The sequence below is a fragment of the Labrus mixtus genome, unplaced genomic scaffold, assembly GCF_963584025.1.
Source record: "Labrus mixtus unplaced genomic scaffold, fLabMix1.1 SCAFFOLD_53, whole genome shotgun sequence".
In the NCBI taxonomy this organism is placed as follows: domain Eukaryota; kingdom Metazoa; phylum Chordata; class Actinopteri; order Labriformes; family Labridae; genus Labrus; species Labrus mixtus.
The window spans coordinates 294600-312099 of NW_026870356.1; the positions used below are offsets into that span (position 1 = coordinate 294600).

Here is a 17500-nt window from a genome sequence, read left to right on the forward strand (position 1 = left end):
CCACCTTTTCAAACAGTCCTCTCCTCCACCTTTTCAAACAGTTCCCTCCTCCACCTTTTCAAACAGTCCTCTCCTCCACCTTTTCAAACAGTCTCCTCCTCCACCTTTTCTAACAGTCCTCCTCCTCCACCTTTTCAAACAGTCCCCTCCTCCACCTTTTCAAACAGTCCTCCTCATCCACCTTTTCAAACAGTCCTCCTCCTCCACCTTTTCAAACAGTCCCCTCCTCCACCTTTTCAAACAGTCCCCTCCTCCACCTTTTCAAACAGTCCCCTCCTCCACCTTTACAAACAGTCCTCCTCCTCCACCTTTTCTAACAGTCCCCTCCTCCACCTTTTCAAACAGTCCTCCTCCACCTTTACAAACAGTCCCCTCCTCCACCTTTTCAAACAGTCCCCTCCTCCACCTTTTCAAACAGTCCCCTCCTCCACCTTTCCAAACAGTACCCTCCTCCACCTTTCCAAACAGTCCCCTCCTCCACCTTTTCAAACAGTCCTCTCCTCCACCTTTCCAAACAGTACCCTCCTCCACCTTTACAAACAGTACCCTCCTCCACCTTTACAAACAGTCCTCCTCCTCCACCTTTTCTAACAGTCCCCTCCTCCACCTTTTCAAACAGTCCCCTCCTCCACCTTTTCAAACAGTACCCTCCTCCACCTTTACAAACAGTCCCCTCCTCCACCTTTTCAAACAGTCCCCTCCTCCACCTTTTCAAACAGTCTCCTCCTCCACCTTTACAAACAGTCCCCTCCTCCACCTTTACAAACAGTCCCCTCCTCCACCTTTTCAAACAGTCCCCTCCTCCACCTTTACAAACAGTCCCCTCCTCCACCTTTTCAAACAGTCCTCCTCCTCCACCTTTACAAACAGTCCTCCTCCTCCACCTTTACAAACAGTCCCCTCCTCCACCTTTACAAACAGTCCTCTCCTCCACCTTTTCAAACAGTCCTCTCCTCCACCTTTTCAAACAGTCCTCTCCTCCACCTTTTCAAACAGTTCCCTCCTCCACCTTTTCAAACAGTCCTCTCCTCCACCTTTTCAAACAGTCTCCTCCTCCACCTTTTCTAACAGTCCTCCTCCTCCACCTTTTCAAACAGTCCCCTCCTCCACCTTTTCAAACAGTCCTCCTCATCCACCTTTTCAAACAGTCCTCCTCCTCCACCTTTTCAAACAGTCCCCTCCTCCACCTTTTCAAACAGTCCCCTCCTCCACCTTTTCAAACAGTCCTCCTCCACCTTTACAAACAGTCCCCTCCTCCACCTTTTCTAACAGTCCCCTCCTCCACCTTTTCAAACAGTCCTCCTCCACCTTTACAAACAGTCCCCTCCTCCACCTTTTCAAACAGTCCCCTCCTCCACCTTTTCAAACAGTCCCCTCCTCCACCTTTTCAAACAGTCCCCTCCTCCACCTTTCCAAACAGTACCCTCCTCCACCTTTCCAAACAGTACCCTCCTCCACCTTTCCAAACAGTCCCCTCCTCCACCTTTTCAAACAGTCCTCTCCTCCACCTTTCCAAACAGTACCCTCCTCCACCTTTACAAACAGTACCCTCCTCCACCTTTACAAACAGTCCTCCTCCTCCACCTTTTCTAACAGTCCCCTCCTCCACCTTTTCAAACAGTCCCCTCCTCCACCTTTTCAAACAGTACCCTCCTCCACCTTTACAAACAGTCCCCTCCTCCACCTTTTCAAACAGTCCCCTCCTCCACCTTTTCAAACAGTCTCCTCCTCCACCTTTACAAACAGTCCCCTCCTCCACCTTTACAAACAGTCCCCTCCTCCACCTTTACAAACAGTCCCCTCCTCCACCTTTTCAAACAGTCCCCTCCTCCACCTTTACAAACAGTCCCCTCCTCCACCTTTTCAAACAGTCCTCTCCTCCACCTTTTCAAACAGTCTCCTCCTCCACCTTTACAAACAGTCCCCTCCTCCACCTTTACAAACAGTCTCCTCCTCTACCCTTTCAAACAGTCCTCCTCCTCCACCTTTACAAACAGTCCTCCTCCTCCACCTTTACAAACAGTCCCCTCCTCCACCTTTACAAACAGTCCTCTCCTCCACCTTTTCAAACAGTCCTCTCCTCCACCTTTTCAAACAGTCCTCTCCTCCACCTTTTCAAACAGTCTCCTCCTCCACCTTTTCAAACAGTTCCCTCCTCCACCTTTTCAAACAGTCCTCTCCTCCACCTTTTCAAACAGTCTCCTCCTCCACCTTTTCTAACAGTCCTCCTCCTCCACCTTTTCAAACAGTCCCCTCCTCCACCTTTTCAAACAGTCCTCCTCATCCACCTTTTCAAACAGTCCTCCTCCTCCACCTTTTCAAACAGTCCCCTCCTCCACCTTTTTCAAACAGTCCTCCTCCTCCACCTTTTCAAACAGTCCCCTCCTCCACCTTTTCAAACAGTCCTCCTCCACCTTTTCAAACAGTCCCCTCCTCCACCTTTTCTAACAGTCCCCTCCTCCACCTTTTCAAACAGTCCTCCTCCACCTTTTCAAACAGTCCCCTCCTCCACCTTTTCAAACAGTCCCCCTGTGGTCTAAATGAAACATCTGTGCTTTGTTCAAAATATAACATGAATCAAGCACCAGAGGAGGTTTGTGACCCTGTATAAACCAGCTCTCTCAGAACGCTCCGTTTTGGTGTGTGTGTCTCTTTAAATGTAATGACCCCCCCCCCCCCTGAGTTTTCCCCGTAGACATCACTCCTCTGTAGAGAGAATAAAAATGGCCGACCTGCATTAAAGTGTTGTTCTAGTCTGGGGGTGGAGTCCATGGGTGGAGATATCAGGGGAGGGGAGGGTTTTTTTTTTTTTACCAGAATCCCACTGTGACATCACAAGGAGAGCACATTAGAAACAGAGCTTCTCTGTGTTGTAAGACTTATGCAGACCACAAACAAAGGACTGGATGGTTTATTCCACATGTTGTGGGTCAGTAGACAGAAACACTGAAGAAGAGGATTTTTCATAATATGTCCCCTTTAATGAAGTGCAGTAGCAATACAGTGAGTGGACAGAACCAGTGTAGACGTTTAACTGTATCAACAGTTCTGCTGACTGAGGAGATAGAAATATAAAGACAAAGAAGAAGAAGAACTTACAGCTTAACCTGCTTCTTTATTTTTAATGTTGCCTCTTGTTGGAAAGGTCATGAAGCACAAAAAACAGAGAAACAGGGACACACACTCTGAGCTTCATTAAAGAGATGAACAGTCCACATCCACGACTCTTCCTCCCCGTGTCTCCCTGCAGACCAGGCCCCCCCCCGACACGTTCTAACAGCCCACCTGAGGACGAGTCTGCTGACGTCAAAACGAGGTCACTCGGGACGACTCGACAACACGGACCTGAACACACCGTCACTGTCACACCCACAGCCAAAGTTAAGAGATATGAACGTTCTGATTTCTCTGTAAAGCACTTTGGATTGGTGCATAAAGATGTAAACTAAATTGTCTTCCTTTTAAACGTTCTTTTAATGAGTCTGTGTACTTTGCTTTGAGTTATTATGAAGACTTTGTTGGATTTTGTACGATATTTAAAAATGACCTGGAGCGGCCATGTTTGACCTCACGCTGCTGCTCTGGATCAAAGGATCTAATAAATGTTGTTTTATTGTTGAGCTGAAAACTCTTCAGAGAGTCGACACTTCCGCCTCCATCAACGGCGAACAATGACCTGCAGCACGTGAGGCGCTCAGACGCTGCTGCTCTGCTGCACAGCTTCACACACTCACATTGTTCACAGCTGAGCGCGAGTGAAAAGCTTCACCTCCGTTTCCACGGAGCGTCTACAGACAGGAAGCCAGCGGCAGATTAAATGTGAGCGGTGTTACACAGGAATCCTGGCCCCACACACACACACACACACACACACACACACACACACACACACACACACACACACACACACACACACACACACACACACACACACACACACACACACACACACACACACACACACACACACACACACACACACACACACACACACACACACACACACACACACAGTAGAGACTTAGTGCAGAGCAGCAACAACACCAACAAACACAGAGACAGGGGGCTGCACAGACTCAAAGCTGCAGGAGAGATCAACATGTCAAAGCTGCTCAGAGGAAAACCACTTCTTCTGTTGTAGCTACAGTTTCTTTAAGCTCTCTCTGACGTCGAGAAGCCTCCCCTCTGTCTGTCGTTTCCAAAGCGACAGGTCGGCTGCAGGTTCAATCAGGTTCATCTTTAAGGTGAGGTGCGCTCTGAACGCAGCTTAGATACCAAGAGAAGCAACTGCAGAGACACTAAATATGACTATGACTCCGGACAAAAATCTACTTGTGAAAATTAAAATTTGAGTCTTAGGAATTGCATGCTTTAATTTGGCGATGGACAGATGATAGAGAGAGAGATCAGGGAGAGAGAGACATGAGGGGAAGGAGCCACAGGTTGGATTTGAACCCGCGGGCGTCCGCTTGGGAGGACTTTGGCTTCTGTACTTGGGGCAAACGCACTAACCACTAGGTTACTGACTCCCCATAGATTTCACTCTCAAACTACACAGCTGATGTGTCGCTGTCTCCATGGCAACAGCAGCATTAAACATGAACCTGACGACAAATTCAGTCAGCATCATTTCATCAGCTGCTCTGTTAAAGGGCACTCCAAATAGGACTGATTGAGCTCCAGCCAATCATGGCTGCACCATGCTGCCATCCAAAGATGATGATGATAATGATGATGATGATGATGCACTTCCTCCCGTCACAAAACACACTCATCTGCACGTGTTCACACCGGGGATTGACTGCCTATCTCTGGGACACTTCAACAAGATGACATAAGAGTAGCATAAGCCCAGATCAGCCAAAACACCAGTCTTTAAAACCACTTAAAGTAGAGGTACAAGTAAGAATGTCAAACAGAAACCAAACTCCATGAGATAACTTACACATTTTCAGTAAATGTACTCCCTGGCAAAAGTGGGCTCCGTTTACAACAACTTAAATCACATGTTGTGCTCAATCAGAGGTTGATCTCATGTTCGGCATAGTTTAATCCATATTCAAGTCAAATTAAGAATCATGATTTAACTTTGACAAGTGGCCAAACGAATAAACGCTGCCTCCCTGAAGTGCGTATTTCAGCGGAGGAGAGTGGAGGCAAAGCAAACCAATAAAGCTAAAAAAAACACTAAGAAATGACTTCTGAGTTGATGTAATTAATGCCGAATGCAGATTTAATACTTAAAGAGTTTGCTTCTGCTTTTTATTTTATAATAGGGGCAACACAGATTGAGCAAAAGCAAGATAACCGCTAATCAACAAGTTTTCTTATGAAGTACGCTCATTGTACCGGGCTCGCAACGTTTGTTCACTTCCTGGCGTAAACGTGGTCCCTTAAAAACAAAAGCACTCGGTTACCAGCCGTTGTTTCAGACTACTTTATAAAGTTATCCGTTCACACACAGACACTTTAATCTAAACTTTACACAGTGCTGTTAGTAACGGCAGACTTAACGGAAAGTCTCCGGTTTCCCCTCACAGTCTGATTCAGTCCCGCGGAGGAGTCGCTAGCCTCCGCCGGCTAACAGGTACACTTCAAGATGGAAGTGATAACTTACAGATGTGAGGAGCGGTCTCATCTGCTCGCTGTTTTCTTCCTCCATCTTCACAAACCGTCGTGAGAACTCCTCTTCCTCCTTCTCTCCTCGGGCAGGTGAGAATTCACCCGAGTTTAACAAACCGCCGGGTTCCCTTTCTTCTCTGAACGTCCCCCACTTCTTTCAACTGCCTGGAATATATTAACTCCAGCTGCAGACCCCGCCTCTTCTTTGATTGACAGCTCAATCTTCCGTTGGAGTGCTAGCGAGTTTTTTACTCCACCAATCACCGAGCCGGAAACACTAATGGGCGGAGCTACAACGGTAATTAGGCACGGGATTGTTTTCCCATTATTTTCAGACCGTTATAGACATGATTAGTTTAAAATGAACACCATAATATCTGATTTAATTCCCCATTTATATTTATCTTCATTCTACGGATGAGGATGAGGGCCAAACATAAGAGATAAATTATGAGAAGAGGACGTTTTTTTCCATTTTGCATTTTCGGGAAAAAGTAGAAATCTCGAGAATAAAAGTAAAAATTTCACTATTTGTTTTCTCCATTTTATTCCTGATATTTTGACATTTTTTCTCAACATTTAGACTTGTTCTAGAAATTGTATTTTAACTCTAATATTGACTCAAAGTTCAAGAATAAAGTTGAAATGTTGAGAATAAAATAGACATTCAATTTCGAGAATAAAAGTCAAAATTTACTGAAATTGTATTCTAATTTGTCTCTCGACATTTCTACTTTTTTTTTCTCGACGTGCATTTCAAGATCGTCAAACAAGTCCAGTTGGAAGTTTAAATACAATTTCAAGAATAAATCAAAATGTTGAGAGTAAAATTGAGATACAACTTCGTGAATTTTTGACTTTTATTCTTAAAATTGTATCTCAATTTTATTCTCAACATTTTCACTTTTTCTCGACGTGCATCATGATTAAAAAAAAACTTCCCTTTCTCATAATTTATTTCTCATGTCTGACCCTCATCCTCTGCCGTAGAATGGAAATAAATAGAAAAAAAAAATTCAAGAATTTGGATTTCAGCCTTTTTTAGTTTAGTTTAGTTAGTTTAATCGTTTATTTGAATCAGGGACAGTGTACAAAAAAAAACATTAGTCTCAGAAGAGAAGAGATGCTTTGTACCAGATTTAGCTAGCTAGCTAATTTCCATCTGTTGTCCCTGGGCAGATGATGGCAACAGCAAAATACAAATCAACCAGTCAGTCTCACACACACACACACACACACACACACACATTTCATAAGAGAGAAGAAAGACAGAACAATTTACAGATATTAAAACATTATGTACAAGTTTCCCTGAGAGATCTAAAAGGTTGTCGAGATGACACATTAATGCTGACTGGTTCCTTAAAATCCATTTTTTGACTTCCCGGGTGAAAGTGCAGAAGTTTGTGGAAAGTTTAAGACTAGTTGGAAGACTATTCCATTCTTTAATGGCTTTAAAAGAAAAAACAGATTGTGCTAAAGCGGATCAACATTTCCACATTTGTATTCATGTTTATCTAACTGTTTGTCTTCATTGAGGAAAAAGAAACCTGGTGTCCAAGTAGTTCGTTCGTGTGCCCCATTTACAGAGGCTGCAGTCCTCCTGGTTGGAGTCCGACATGTAAAAACATAAAACCCCCAAAATAAACCTCCAAAAAAGCTTCATGGGGAACAAGGAACAGCAAGAAGTGAGACCGACAAAGACGAGGCAGCTTCTAAGAAAATCAAAGAAAAAGATTAATTCTGTTTTAATTTTTCTTTCATGGTTTTGTAAACAGGAAAGTCATTTTTCCCATTCTGTTAGACAGGCCATGAATGCACCATGTGCCCACCTACCGTGGGAAACACTGAGCAACTTTTCAACTGACGATGGAAAACCAAAGTATAATAGTTAAAAATCAGACTTAATCATTTCACTGGAGCCACATTAAAAGCAGCTTTGCCTCAACTTTACAGTAAAATGACCTTTTGAACAGCTTATCTGTGATTAGCAGCTTCGTGTTGGTTTGGAGTTTCCCTCCCGCGGCTCCTGTCGGCCGCCGTAATCCTGACAGATTATTTCATTACACTCAAGTCATTGTTGTTCCCACAGAGCAGCAGCTCAGGGACTCCAAGGACCCTCAAAGTCTTTTAGTCAAAGCTTTTCAGCAGAAATAAATTACACATGAGGAGGATAACAAATGTCACATAAGATATTTATCCATAAAATGAACCTTCTTGTTTCAGATTTTACTGAAAGGAAGTGAGAAATCAAACCTTTTTTTAGATTTACATTTTGTGCCTTTAATGGAGAGATAGTGGACAGTGGATTGTAGGAAATCAGGGAGAGAGAGAGAATGACATGTGGGAAAGGAGCCACAGGTGGGATTTGAACCTGGACGGCCCGCCTGGAGGACTATAGCCTCCATACATGGGGCGTGCGCTCTAACCACTGATCCACCAGCGCCCCTACATATTTAACTTTTAACTTCTAACCATGTCTGTGGGGTTTATGAGAAACTTCTAATTATCCAGATTCTTTAAACTCTTTATATGTGATGTTTTGATCCAGCAGATGTCGCCCTTGCGCACCAGCATGAAACCAAAACAACTTGCGCTGCATTGTTGTGTTAGCATGCTAATGCTAGCGATCTTTATTCTGCTCGTATCTTCACACTGCATGTAAATTTACCTGAAATGAGCGTGATCTAGAAACACAGTTAAGCAGTGAGTACAGTATGTTATTCTTCTTTTCTCTAGTCCCTCAATTAAACAACTTTTATACACGAGGGGAGGAGTCAGCCAGCCGTCCGGGCGATGTAAACAAAGTGAAGATAGGACTCTGAAAACTCTGAAAACATCACAGACAGTGGGACTCGGGTGTTACACCCATTGTAGACAGTCATGACTCACAGAGTTATTTTCAGAGGAGATACTTGATTTATATATTTAAGAGTGAAAAATCACATAGAAAGACTTTAAAGAATTTCAAGATAAAGTCAAGACCAAAGCAACCGAGACCAGAGTGCTCCGACACCGGGACAACACCAAGACATTTAGGGATCCAGACTGAGTCAAGACCAAGACCATAAATATCTCTGAAAAATCATCATCATGTTTTCCGGGGGCGTGTCCCTCATTTAGTAGACAGTAACACCGGGAAGGTTGGGGCGGTAGCCAGGGGATCAAAATGAAATTATGAACAAATTAAAGTTATTTGTTCTTTTAAAGAGAGGCGCTTTCCTTCTAATCTGAGTAATGACGTTGAAAAATCGCTGATCAGTGGTGGTGTTGACCGGCCTTCAATACACCAAGTCCGAGATCGAAGCAAGAGCTTTCAATTGTGAGACGGGATTGAGCCCTACAAAAAGTGATGTGTGTGTGTCTGTGTGTGTGTGTGTGTGTGTGTGTGTGTGTCTGTGTGTGTCTGTGTGTGTGTGTGTGTGTGTGTGTGTGTGTGTGTGTGTGTGTGTCTGTGTGTGTGTGTGTGTGTGTGTGTGTGTGTGTGTGTGTGTCTGTGTGTGTGTGTGTGTGTGTGTGTGTGTGTGTGTCTGTGTGTGTGTGTGTGTGTGTGTGTGTGTGTGTGTGTGTGTGTGTGTGTGTGTCTGTGTGTCTGTGTGTGTGTGTGTGTGTGTGTGTGTGTGTCTGTGTGTGTGTGTATGTGTGTGTCTCTGTGTCTGTGTGTGTGTGTGTGTGTGTGTGTGTGTGTGTGTGTGTGTGTGTGTGTCTGTGTGTGTGTGTGTGTGTGTGTGTGTGTGTGTGTGTGTGTGTGTGTGTGTGTCTGTCTGTGTGTGTGTCTGTATGTGTGTGTGTGTGTGTGTGTGTGTGTGTGTGTGTGTCTCTGTGTCTGTGTGTGTGTGTCTGTGTGTGTGTGTGTGTGTGTGTGTGTGTGTGTATGTGTGTGTGTGTGTGTCTCTGTGTCTGTGTGTGTGTGTCTGTGTGTGTGTGTGTGTGTGTGTGTGTGTGTGTGTGTGTGTGTGTGTGTGTGTATGTGTGTGTCTCTGTGTCTGTGTGTGTGTGTCTGTGTGTGTGTGTGTGTGTGTGTGTGTGTGTGTGTGTGTGTGTATGTGTGACATTATGAGGACCACCTGTCCTTACGGGGCCAAAGTGACCTACTGACAGATCTAAAGTTAAAGACTCCTCCCCGCGCTTTGGTTTTAATAACGGAGCAGATTAAAACTGTCTGCAGGAGACGAGGCCCCGCACGGCTTGGTAATGAATATTTCAGACAATCCTTTGACCTGCTGCGAGTTACATAACAACATTCACTTTATGGTTCAGGTCCCAGCGTTTGTCACAATAACAGAAGTGTTAACTTTGATAAACAAATAACCATGTCGATAACGTTTTGATACCAAACAACAAAAACAGAAGTCCAAAACACCCAATGTTGGGTCATTACTTTTTCCCTAATGACAGATTGCAATAAAACTTCCAGTGATGGATCGATACTTTGACTTAAAATGTCCAATCAGTGAGCTGTGTAGAGAGTGAGATGATAAAGGACCAATCAGTGAGCTGTGTAGAGAGTGAGATGATAAAGGACCAATCAGTGAGATGTGTAGAGAGTGAGATGATAAAGGACCAATCAGTGAGCTGTGTAGAGAGTGAGATGATAAAGGACCAATCAGTGAGCTGTGTAGAGAGTGAGATGATAAAGGACCAATCAGTGAGCTGTGTAGAGAGTGAGATGATAAAGGACCAATCAGTGAGCTGTGTAGAGAGTGAGATGATAAAGGACCAATCAGTGAGCTGTGTAGAGAGTGAGATGATAAAGGACCAATCAGTGAGATGTGTAGAGAGTGAGATGATAAAGGTATCTTACTATCTGATCATTAAGGAAACATGTTGAAGTGCTGGCTTCTCTGACAACAATGCAGCAGTCAGTATGTCCTCCTTCTAACTTTAGATTCTGCTCCTGAATGCTCTGGATTTGTTTGGACCAGAGAAGATAGACGCTTTTAAGACATGCCCCCACATGGCCGTTTTGGACGCCCCTCTGTTTGTCAGATATGAGAGCAGTTATCAGGTCAACAGGTGTTGCAGTGATGGAAGCGGGTCAAGAGAAGTGGTTCAGATAGAAGTGATTGTACCCGACCTAAAAAGCCTCTGCATGTTTCTAAGCTCCACATTTCTGTCTGATGTTTATCCTGTATCTATTTATTCATTATGATTCATATTTTTAAAGGTCACATATAAATACTTCTCCATGTTCCTCTGACTCTAACATGTGTCTCTAATCCGTCTACAAACCCCCCAAAGATGAGAAAAGTCCATCCTCTCCGTCTTCTGCCTGCTCCACTTTTCAGAAAATGTGTGCTCAAACAGGCCGTTTGGAGATTTTCCCTTCATGACATCACAAAGGGCAGTAGCCCCTCCCCCAGGTGGGTGACACTCCCACAGCTAGGTGTTTGTTCTGCCCTCTGAGTCTGCCTTCTCACCGTAAACAATAGGACATGGAGCGAGAAAGACAGAGACCACCCGAGCCCTTCCAGAGAGGGGGCGTGGTCAGACACAGCTCATTTACATATTTATATTTAATTTTACTCCATTTTGTTTTCACTGCAGCTCCGCAATATTTTCTAAACCTCAGTTTCTTCTTTTTCTAAAAGACAATAAAATAAATAACCAATGCACATTTCTTATTTTTGATGTTTTTATTTCCTTCTCAACATTTTTCTTCTCCTTTAATAATCAGTCGTAACATTTATGGTTCTTTATGTTTTGATTACAGCTGTCAGCATTAACGAGTTCATCACAATTACTCTCATGTTATTTTGTCCCTTCAGGCTCTCCGTAGATACTCGTCCTCAGTGTCTCCCTGTAGTCTCAGTGATGTAAAAGAAGAACACTGCTGCATCTTTGAATGTCTCATTTCACTTTAACAAACTCTCAGACAGTAATATCCACCTGATGACATCACACATTGACCTTATGACATCACACATTGACCTTATGACATCACACATTGACCTGATGACATCACACACTGACCTTATGACATCACACACTGACCTTATGACATCACACATTGACCTTATGACATCACACACTGACTTCATGACATCACACATTGACCTTATGACATCACACACTGACCTTATGACATCACACACTGACCTTATGACATCACACACTGACCTTATGACATCACACATTGACCTTATGACATCACACATTGACATCACACACTGACCTTATGACATCACAGATTGACCTCATGACATCACACATTGACCTCATGACATCACATATTGACCTCATGACATCACATATTGACCTCATGACATCACAGATTGACCTCATGACATCACACACTGACCTTATGACATCACACATTGACCTTAAGACATCACACATTGACCTCATGACATCACATATTGACCTCATGACATCACAGATTGACCTCATGACATCACAGATTGACCTCATGACATCACACATTGACCTTATGACATCATACATTGACCTTTGTTACCGTTCCTTTGAGCTGTTTGACCTCACTTTGGGATCCCTAACCACTTCCTGTTTCTGTGCTTAACTTCATGAGGGACCTTACTGTATTTCAAAGTAAAAGCACACAGCAAGTAAAGTACTCTCAGTTTAAGACAGGATAAACATTCAAAATAAAAGCCTAACTGTTTTTATTATTAAATTTGAGAGACATGAGATTAAACTTCGATAGGATTCTGGTAAGAAACACAAGATATAGAAACCTGTTTGATATACCATGCAACAAAAAATAAGTCCTGGGTAACCAATATCGGGTCATTTCCACAGACTGTAAATCTGAATGTTTGAAGTCTGAGTGTCGTCCCCCGTCTGTCCCTGCAGGGGGCGCTGGAGTCCCATCGATGGCGGTCTCCATGCTGGAAATGCTGTCTCAGTCTAACTTTCAGTCAACCTAACGACAGGCTGAGAGCTGGAGCTGAGGCGGGTTTTAAACCTCCTGACAAACCGTTACACCGCGCCCACCTGTCAATCAGGTCAGCTACACGCCTTATTGTGAATAACTCTTATCCTTCATCAAATCAAAACTGATGAGTCATCAAAACATTCACCCCCCGTACAGTGTGTGTCCATCCAGACATGAGCTAATCACACCTATTTGGTTTTTTGAACCAGGCTGTAAACATGTTAATCTCTGCTGTAAAAACAGGCTTTTTAGAATGGGTGTGTATGTGACTTCCTGTGCTTCTGCAGCCAGCCTCTAGTGGACACTCCAGGAACTGCAGGACTTTACACTTCAGCCTCTAGTGGACACTCCAGGAACTGCAGGACTTTACACTTCAGCCTTGGAGGTTGCTTGCCTGTCTTATGAAATAGATTTTGTTATTAAGGAACAAGTTCTTTTTTAAATAAATTATTTTACCTTTTCTTTGACAGGACAGTGGATAGAATAGGAAATCAGCGAGAAAGAGAGAGGGTGGGGAATAACATGCGGGAAAGGAGCCACATGTCTTACTTGAACCCGGGCTGCCCGCTTGGAGGACTGCAGCCTCCATACATTGTGGGAGACCTAACCACTAGGCCATCTGCGCCCCAGTTTTTGAAAAAACGTTGCTACTATTTGATACTTTCGATCATCAGAATGACAGATTTTTTATCGTTTTAAAACACTAGGTATTGAAATGTCAAAAATGTTGACCGTCAAGTCTTAAAAATGTGTTGTTAAAGTTCCACACAAATAACTAAAACATCTTGAATCTGTAAAAATCCTAATTTCCATCCTCCCATTAATCAAACGTCTAAAACACACAACATGTTCAAAGTGCGTGTGTACGTTTGAGCGTTGTGTAACGTGTGATTGTGTCTCAATGTTCATTAACGCTGTGCATTAACAGCCTTCGCTCTGATGGGTTTTAATCCACATGAGTGTCCTGCTGCAGGACTTTAATCCCATTCTGACACATTCAGATTGACAGCAGGGTGAAGAGGAGGCCGACATCAAATCCATTTACTCAACAATGTACTGTGCAGGAAAGTCTACACTCCACAAGCCGGACACAAAACACATTTATGTTATCTGTTCTCAAAGTGTGTCTTGAAATGTGGAAAATTAAATCCATGTTCTCTGTTCCTGCTGGTTGATTTGTGTCTAGGGGAGCTGGTCTCTTTACATCTTTTTAAATGTAGATTGGAGGTGTGTGCAGTTGTGATTCTAGAGTCTGTTGGGGCCCTGGGCAAAGATCTCTAGGGGCCCCCCACAACAGCGACTCTGAATCCTGGTGGTGTGCACTCGACTCGGTTATGGCCAGCAGAGCATGCACACCCGATTACTGGCTCTATCCACTGTGCTAACTCGAGAATGAGGGCTATTTTTGGACGCTTAAATACTCTTCAATACCACAAAACCATGTAATGATCAAAATGTTCTAAAAGAAACCACACCTATTTCATCAGACAGGTGTGCAGGAGAGGAATGAATCTGTCACAAATAGCAGGTAAACTCCTGCACAGTCTTTGAATTGAACACATTTGTAACATATTTGTGCGGTTGAGACGTTGTGCGGGAGTTTACCTGCAATGTTTGATCATTGAAAACAAGAAATGACCCAACATTTGGCGCCTAGGAAATTCCTGTTTGTATCAAAGCAGGTGTCGTTACGGTTTGATTTTTACTGGTATCAAATCGAAGTTTAAAATTCTGTTACCATGACAACTCTACACTGATCTACCAAAGACCCATCTATTGTAGTTAAATTAGCAGAAAAATTACAACATGTACATAAATGTGACGGTAATGTAAAAGATGAATCATTATATACGGAGTTAAAACACTGACAGAGACCGTTTAACTGCACCGTCGATACTGTCAATACTTTTTCCACCTCTGAGACTCATCAGGTGTTACAGTCTGTGTTCAGGTGTTTCACTCTTCCTCCAGTCGTCCGTCTCGTTTGATTAATTCACTCTGAGAATAAAAACTGTCTCAGTATCAGTTGGAGCCATTCGACCTGCTCACAGGAACCCCCACACCTGTCCATCGGAGCCTCAGTGGCGCCCTCTGCTTGTCCAACAGCTCTCAGGTCAGTAAATCCCCTCCTCATCGCCCCCCTCACCGTCATCGTGCAGCAGGGCGGAGGTGTCAGACCGGCAGGTGGAGGCCTCTCTGCTGGGCGTGGCTCAGCGTCAGCAGCTTCCTCAGGTGAGCCAGGACCAGGTGTTTCATGTTTCCAGATGGCTTAGAGCGAGCCAGAGCAATGGATTGTGGGAGGTTGGGCCTGTGAGGTACAGAGAGTGATCGAGAAACAGCTAAATATAATAATAATAAAATAATAATACATTAGTTTTATATAGCGCTTTTCTAAAAACTCAAAGACGCCTTTATCCAAAGCGATGCACATCAGAGAGAAAGAACAACACGAGCAAGGATCTAGAGAGGCGGAGACAACGACAGGAAGTGCAAACAAACAGCTTTGAGTCTCGGACACAGGTGCTGACAGGAAGTGACGTGTGTGAAGTGGAGTTCTGGTGAGGACTTTGCTGCTTGTACAGATTGAAATAGAGCAGCATAAGGCTTACTTAAAGTTTATTTTACCTGTTGATTCTGCAGTGGTGTTTGTTGTGGAGGCTGAGGCCATGCAGCCCGGCGGTTTGGGGTCTTTTGAGGCCCCCAGAGACCCTCAGGTTCCTGGAGAGTACAGACAGAGAGTCCACGTAGACCAAACCACGACGAGAGGTAACGATGGGACAGTGGTGACACGTCGCCAACTGAAGCAGAAACAGAACATAATTCAATTCATTATTTTTAAACTCTGCGTTCAGACAGCTAAGACTCTGTACCCTCTTCATACCAGAGGACAAATTCATCCGCTGCTAAATATAGTCCTCAATTAAAAAACACTATGTCCCGGGCGATGGTGGCGCAGTGGTTAGTGCGCTATGTATGGAGGCTGTAGTCCTCAAAGCGGGAGGCCCAGGTTCAAATCTGACCTGTGGCTCCTTTCCTGCATGTCATTCCCCTCTCTCTCTCTCTCCCTGATTTCTGACTCTATCCACTGTCCTGTCTCTCCAATAAAGGCACAAAATGCCCAAAAACAAATCTTAAAAAAAAAAAGCTATGTCCTAAAAAACTGCAGAAGGAGCGCTGGTAGCCTAGCCGTTTGTGCATGTGTGCGTACAGAGGTCGAAGTCCTCGAGAGCGCACGGCATGGGTTGGAATCCGATCTGTGTCTTGTTTCTGGTTTCTGTCCTATCTTTAGAAAGGACAGTGGATAGAGTTAGGAATCGGGGCGAGCGAGAGTGGGGAATGACATGCCTGAAAGAAGCCACAGGTCGTACTCAAACCCGGGAACCTGGAAGACTACCCCCCCCCCCCCCCCCCCCCCCCCCTCCCCGCATATGGGGCAATAATTGTCATTCAGTTGGCTACCAGAGCTCCACCTTCCCAGTTTCTCTATCCACTGTCCTATCTCTAAAATAAAAGCCTAAAAACCCCCAAAATGAATCAAAAAAATATATATACTCAAACCAGAGAAAGAAACCGTTATAAGCGATTACTTTTTTTATTTGTGACGTATTTCAGAGATTGTATAACATAAACATATTGGATTACAGCCTCCTGAAGCTGTAGAAAGGCTGAAATATTGAATGTGACAGATGATGCAGGTCTCAGAGGACTTTCAGGGTTTCAGGGCGTTGGATCTAAATCGAGCTGTCAGTCTGCAGGACGGCTCCCGGGGGCCCCTGCAGCAGATTCAGACCCACTTCTGCTTGAATTAGACTCCGTTAGCCTCCTTTGGGAACAGGCAGCAGCACACAGAAACAATCTCAAAGACCCAAAGTAAAACCCTTACTGCCCGATGCATTTAAAATAAACAATATTTTACATACTTTATTAATATATGTAAAAATATAACTTTTTTTTTTAACTAAGATTAATATAACAACTAGTGATTTATATTTTTAGGATCGTATAATTTGTATGCTAAATTTAATAAGCATTAACTATAAAAGTGTAAAGGTTTTGTATTTTTATAAAAATGAGAAACTGACCAGGAACCTCCACACAGAGAGGCTCCTGAAGGACGGGGATTCAAACCAGGAACCTCCTCACAGAGAGACTCCTGAAGGACGGGGATTCAAACCAGGAACCTCCACACAGAGAGGCTCCTGAAGGACAGGGATTCAAACCAGGAACCTCCACACAGAGAGGCTCCTGAAGGACGGGGATTCAAACCAGGAACCTCCTCACAGAGAGACTCCTGAAGGACGGGGATTCAAACCAGGAACCTCCTCACAGAGAGACTCCTGAAGGACGGGGATTCAAACCAGGAACCTCCACACAGAGAGGCTCCTGAAGGACGGGGATTCAAACCAGGAACCTCCTCACAGAGAGACTCCTGAAGGACGGGGATTCAAACCAGGAACCTACTCACAGAGAGGCTCCTGTCAGACGGGGATTCAAACCAGGAACCTCCTCACAGAGAGACTCCTGAAGGACGGGGATTCAAACCAGGAACCTCCACACAGAGAGACTCCTGAAGGACGGGGATTCAAACCAGGAACCTCCACACAGAGAAACTCCTGACAGACGGGGATTCAAACCAGGAACCTCCTCACAGAGAGGCTCCTGTCAGATGGGGATTCAAACCAGGAACCTCCTCACAGAGAGGCTCCTGTCAGACGGGGATTCAAACCAGGAACCTCCACACAGAGAGACTCCTGTCAGACAGGGATTCAAACCAGGAACCTCCTCACAGAGAGGCTCCTGAAGGACGGGGATTCAAACCAGGAACCTCCTCACAGAGAGACTCCTGAAGGACGGGGATTCAAACCAGGAACCTCCACACAGAGAGGCTCCTGAAGGACAGGGATTCAAACCAGGAACCTCCACACAGAGAGGCTCCTGAAGGACGGGGATTCAAACCAGGAACCTACTCACAGAGAGGCTCCT

At 44.4% G+C, this 17500-nt stretch overlaps 2 protein-coding genes across 2 annotated transcripts in view; one reads left to right on the top strand and one right to left on the bottom strand.

Annotated features, from left to right (window-relative positions):
* LOC132970626 (sodium bicarbonate cotransporter 3-like) overlaps positions 1-5797 on the bottom strand; it is a 56242-nt gene extending 50445 nt beyond the window's left edge. Inside the window, exon 1 of the mRNA XM_061034485.1 lies at positions 5618-5797. Within this exon, the coding sequence (XP_060890468.1) occupies positions 5618-5662 (45 nt within the window). The 5' untranslated portion in view covers positions 5663-5797. The remainder of the gene's footprint in view (positions 1-5617) is intronic.
* LOC132970627 (cerebellin-2-like) overlaps positions 1-17500 on the top strand; it is a 123990-nt gene that overhangs the window by 33522 nt on the left and 72968 nt on the right. The window lies entirely within an intron of this gene.